At 50.1% G+C, this 5619-nt stretch overlaps 1 protein-coding gene across 1 annotated transcript in view; it reads left to right on the top strand.

The window, feature by feature from the left end:
• The first annotated feature begins 354 nt into the window (after positions 1 to 354).
• The window catches only part of Krt39 (keratin 39), a 6766-nt gene continuing 1501 nt past the window's right edge, over positions 355 to 5619 (top strand). The window contains exons 1-6 of the mRNA XM_010615057.1: positions 355 to 792; positions 1630 to 1712; positions 2333 to 2489; positions 3123 to 3284; positions 3389 to 3514; positions 4683 to 4903. Of these exons, the coding sequence (XP_010613359.1) occupies positions 355 to 792; positions 1630 to 1712; positions 2333 to 2489; positions 3123 to 3284; positions 3389 to 3514; positions 4683 to 4903 (1187 nt within the window). The remainder of the gene's footprint in view (positions 793 to 1629; positions 1713 to 2332; positions 2490 to 3122; positions 3285 to 3388; positions 3515 to 4682; positions 4904 to 5619) is intronic.

Raw genomic sequence — 5619 nt, 5'->3', positions numbered from 1 at the left:
GGATGCTGTTCCGTGTGTGAGGACACCACCTTTTGAAGACACTCTGTGAAGCTCTGGGTCCAATGACAAGTGCTGGTTGCGATGGGTAATAACTTAGTAACCGCCTCAATGCACATTTTTATGAGACAAGTAGTTCTTCCCAGCCAAGTAAAACGCAGACTAATGAGGTGTTCCTGTGGGATTTGATATAAACATTAGAAAGGAAAACATCCCACTGTGGTGACACCACCTCGAGCGGAGGCTATATAAGCACTTCAAAGAGGAAAAGGCCAACAGGCTTAGAATTCGAGCTCAGCTGAGGGTTCCTGAGCTGGTGACCACAGTCGTGGAAATAAACTGAGCGGGGCACACGCTATGGACACCCAGGGCTGTGCAGCAAGTATTTCTTCCTCAACCCCACCCCAAAACTGCTCTGGGATTACAAACTTTAGGACAGTCTCTTCTAACAGCAGCTGCCAACTGACCAGCCACCTCCTGAGATCTCCTGAGGGCCAGGGCTGCCACTCTAGCCCTCGCCTTTGCTGTACCCCCATCTACCTGATAAGCAACTTCATTGGCTGTCCCTGTCCGGACAGCTGCATCTGGTACTGGGAAGGAATCAACAGTCACGAGAAGGAGACCATGCAGACCTTGAATGACCGCCTTGCTAGCTACCTGGAAAAGGTGCGAGAGCTGGAGGAAGAGAATGCAGCCCTGGAAGGCGGAATCCAGGAAGAGAGCAATAAAGAGCTCTCTGTCCTGTGCCCCGATTACCTGTCCTACTACACGGCCATTGAGGAACTCCAGCGGAAGGTAAGACTCTCAGCAATCCACTTAATCAAGTTGGGAACAGATGGTCTCCGAGCAAAGGTTATTTGCTAAACTTTAAGTATTTTTAGTTCCTTCTATGCTGAATGGTTTTTTTTGGGGGGGGTAGAATAAGAAAAATTCTTGAGGGAAATTATCACCTTGCATTACCATTCCCGCTTTTCAGTGTCCCCCTGTCCTACAGATACACTGTACCATTCTGTGTTACGAGATCGCTCAAGATCGGAATGCATCCAACAACCAGTTGCTACCATTTCTTTAATAAAAAGAGGAAAACTGGGCTCTGAGAAAATAAGTTCTGCTTTAATACATTTCTGAGCAGTTTAGTTTTTTTTTTTCCATTTGCAACCATCACCACCTTTATCTCCTGCTATGCTCATTTTATCATCTTCACATCTTCCAGTAATTTCACACCAAGCCGAAATGTTCTGTTCAGAGTAAGGTACTACTGCCACATATGCAGATTTATTTGGTATTATGTGTCCAGCGGATATCTGCTAAGCACTATCGACAATGTCCCAGACCATTGTTCCAGAACGTGGGGAAATCTGAGAGAACTAGAAACATCCCTACCTTTGAGGAGCTTAGTTTAACCGGAAGACACACGAACATTTTTAGTTCACTAATGTTTGCTGATCTTCAAAGAACACAGCAAGAACTCTGGCTCTCCAAAGTTCCCCAAGCTTCTTGAGCTCAGAAGACCCATGAAAAGTCTTAACTAGCCTTCCCCTGCTACCTGAAACACACACGAGCCGAGCCCCTTGGTTCTGAAAGGAGGTCCTGGTGTTTGTCTCATCTGTGTGTGCGATTTCTTAATTCTAGATCTTGTGTACCAAGGCTGAGAATTCCAGGCTGGTCTCACAAATCGACAACACCAAACTGACCGCAGATGACTTACGAGCCAAGTAAGCCCACCCCTCACTGCCGTGCATGACGGGAGTCGCCCCAAGTGTGGCCTAAACACTGCCTGTAATATCACCCCCACACCTGCATCCTAGTATGCTGGCACTGGCCCAGGAGAGAACTTCAGGCTTAATATAGAGTGAACGTTCACAGCCCTCGCCTGTGTACAGCACCCAGAGCCCTAGCCCATTAATTACCTGTGCAAGACTTCAGTAAAACAGGTAGGGTTCCCATGTGATCACCCCACTTACAGTGAGAAAATTGTAGTTTAATGGGGAATTTGCTTATCCAAAGGCATACAGTTAATACAAGCCCGGGCCAGATCGCAGACCCAGGATTCCTGAGTCCTCACCCGGGGCTCTTCTCACACTGCATTGAGTCTGGAGGCTGACGCAGAAGGATAAATTTCCTCGCTCAAAGTATAGCAATGTGGCATTGCTCCAGGTCATTGGGGCATAAGAACAACATCGTGGTATCTATCAAATGGTTTCACCTCTCAAGAGAACAAAACCTTCCCTAGAAATATGCTAAATGACAGACCCAGGGAAAATGCAGAAGGAGGTTCTGCTTGGCTGGACCTGCACGTCCCCTTCATGACGTCTTTCGGGTCTGGCATTCACAGGTACCGAGCTGAGGTGTCCCTGCGCCAGCTGGTGGAGGCCGACGCCAACGCCCTGCGGCAGATCCTGGACGCGCTGGCCCTGGGGAAGGCCGACCTGGAGGCACGAGAACAGTCCCTGAAGGAGGAGCTGCTCAGCCTGAAAATCAGCCACGAGGAGGTTAGAGGAAGACCGAGAGCATCCGCGCACCGCTGCCTCTAAAATCAGCACCGCTTCCGTGGAAGGGTGCTGACCCCGGGCGTCCCCTCCAGATACTCCTGTGGGCTTGGGCCCTCACCGCACCTCCTGCTGCTCCCTGAACCACTGGTTCAACGAGTGTCAGAGCCATGTGCACCCCAAAGCCTCCGTTGCCCCAATTGCCCCGTCCTCGCAGGTTTCCCATCTTTTTAGACAATCCCTGAGCACAGGCTGCGGCCACTTCCGGGCAGTGCGGATCAGTATTGGCCCAAGCCAGGACTGGCAGGGCAGGGACTGCGGTCTCCCGCTGTAGATTCCTCCCTTCCTGCTCTACTGCTGAGTCCTCCTCTACCCATCCCTAAAAATGACCTGGTTTTTTTTGGAACTCCGATCTCATTAGTCAGTTCTTTATTTTGGCACATATTTGAATCCGTACTCACAGCTGAAACAGCCTTCAATTATCTGCGGAATCTCAGTAACACCTGTAAACCAGTATCCTTTTATTGTGGGCTGTGTTTGAGGCACGATTAAGCTAAATTATCGCTGTGAGGCTGAAAGGAGAGCACGGGGGTCACCTGTCCACCCGGTAACGTTGTGCTCTTCTCCATTCCACAGGAAGTCGGTTCGTTACAGTGCCAGCTTGGGGACAGACTCAACATCGAAGTGACCGCGGCCCCTTCTGTGGACTTAAACCAGATTCTGCAAAAAATGAGACGTCAGTATGAGTCCCTCATGGAGACAAACCGTAAGGACGTGGAACAATGGTTCAACACCCAGGTGGGGCGAGTAGAAAAGTCCAAAGCGTTAAGCTGACGCGTCCCCACGGGCGCCTCTGTCAGCCGTGTTTTCCTTCCACGATTCCCGTGGCCCTTGCGTTTCAGATGGAGGAGCTGAGCCAGCAGGCGGTGACGGGCTCTCACCAGCAGCAGTGTGGCCAGGCGGAGCTCATCGACCTGAGACGCAACGTGAACGCCCTGGAGGTTGAACTGCAGGCCCAGCACCGAATGGTACCCGCAGGCCCACCGAGCCCAAGACAGCAGTGGTGGTGACAGCCCCTGACACGTGTGTCTTGCAATGTTTCCCAAACTGTGTGCCTTAGAACCAAAGATCTTCTGTCCTGGAATCAGTCTATGGCTGAAACAAGGACTTCACACTCAAATAAGTCTGGGGAGTGCCGGGTTAAGCAAAAGTTAAACAGGATGGCTTGCTGGAACGCGCCAGTGAGCTGATCTACACCGTGAATCCACGAGAAGGGGCTAGGTGGTACTCAGCACTCCGAAACTTAGTTGACTGTGGCCCTCTTTTGTTTTTTAACAGCATCTCACAGTAATCGTGATCCCCGGATTGCACTTTGGGAAACACTAGGAGAACATTTTATTATACGCAATGCATTTTATAAGATATCGTAGTGGAATTATAAAACAGTCTTATGAGGGAGGTTGTATAATTAATGTCAGCTAAGACTACTGATGAAGCAGCAAGAGCTAAGGTGATTTTTCCCCCAAGACAAATCCAAGACAAGTGTCATCTTACGCACATTCTAGAAGTAGAAAGAAACTGAGTTACTACAGCGCTAACTGACATGTCCCAGCCACAAAAGAAGCAAGAGCCAGAACCAAAATTCAGACTCCTAAGCCCGAGGCAACTTCTGACTCCTTCCGCTGCTTCTCCACCCAAGAGCCCTGCTGGGGAGTGCAGGAAGTCCCTGCCCCTGGCTTGGTATTGTCACCAGGTACTCAACAGGAAAGAATGCTACTCATCCAAGTTTCAAGTCTAATGTTTTGCCTGTAAAGACATTGACCTAGGGAAGGAAGTGTTTATGAGTAAACACTGCTCACTTCTGTTTTAAGGTGCAAACACGTATTGAACAGGGTATCGTGGTGATGTATTTTAATGCCTGGTGGTAAAAGAGTCCAAAACTTTCTTCCTCCCAGAAGTAGGAGACTGTGGTGAGAGATTACCAGGTGGTCAGAAAGAAGGGAGAGAGGATGAAGGAAAGTGAGCTTTAGCGTGACTGATGATTTGTTCTTGGATTTATTTGGGTGGACATAATACAAGGGTTTGGAGATCCATTCGTGTGCTGTCACAAAGACACCATTGTCCAAAGTGACTTCAGCAATGGCTTGGACTTAATGGAGTCGTCATTCCTAACCTGACTTTCCTCCTGTCTGGTAGAGAGATTCCCAGGAACGCATCCTGGAGGAGACGGAGGCCCGCTACACGGCCCTGCTGTCCCAGATCCAGAGTCTGATCCACACCCTGGAGGCACAGCTGGCGGAGATCCGCGGGGCCCTGGAAAGACAGAACCAGGAGTACGAGATTCTGCTGGACACCAAGTCCCACCTGGAGTGTGAGATCGCCACCTACTGCAGCCTCCTGGACAGCTCGGATGGCAAGTATGTGAACAGACACAGCCAGGTGCAGGAAAGGCCCCTGGCCTGGCGGCCGGTGCTCCGCTCGTCTGGCCAGTGGTGGGAGCCCGGACGAAGCATCCACCCTCTCCCCCACTCTGTCCCCAGGGAGCCCTAGCACGTATCCTCGTCCGAAGTCAGGGTGTAGGCTGAGCGGTGACACACCTTGTGGAGTCTTTGTGGTTGTCTAGTTTCTTAGAGTCTAACACATTACTGTGCTCGGGCTGAAGTCCCCAGTCCTGCCTGGCCGCTGACCCTTGAGGCCAGTAGCAGCATCCACACATGTGCGTTACACAGCTTTTTAAAATGCAAGCTGTATTTTTAAATGATAATAAGCTAAGCAACCTGAGATGGACCCACTTGTCCAAACCAAAGCAACAAAAGCAGAGTTACCTTGGCAGTTACAAAAGACACCTGTCTGCCCACGTTTACCAGGGACCTCTGTCCCCAGCCTCCCCTTCGTGGAGTGTCCCCTCGAGGGAGCACAGCAGATGCTAAAGAGTCACAGCTACCAGGGTGCTGCGGTTATCAAAGAAAGACCGGATTTTTTTTCATTATATTATTATTTTTATTAGCACATATTTGCATATACATGGCGTTTGCATCCCTTGTGTGGGGTTAGTACACGTATATATCACATCTTCATTCCTTTTTCTCATCCTGTCCTTTCTCTCCCATACCCCTCCATCTCCCCCCCCCCC

The sequence above is a fragment of the Fukomys damarensis genome, unplaced genomic scaffold (assembly GCF_012274545.1).
Source record: "Fukomys damarensis isolate Sample0158 unplaced genomic scaffold, DMR_v1.0_HiC HiC_scaffold_13, whole genome shotgun sequence".
In the NCBI taxonomy this organism is placed as follows: domain Eukaryota; kingdom Metazoa; phylum Chordata; class Mammalia; order Rodentia; family Bathyergidae; genus Fukomys; species Fukomys damarensis.
The sequence above is the reverse complement of the archived record's forward strand: the minus strand, read 5'-3'. Positions and strand labels throughout refer to the sequence as shown.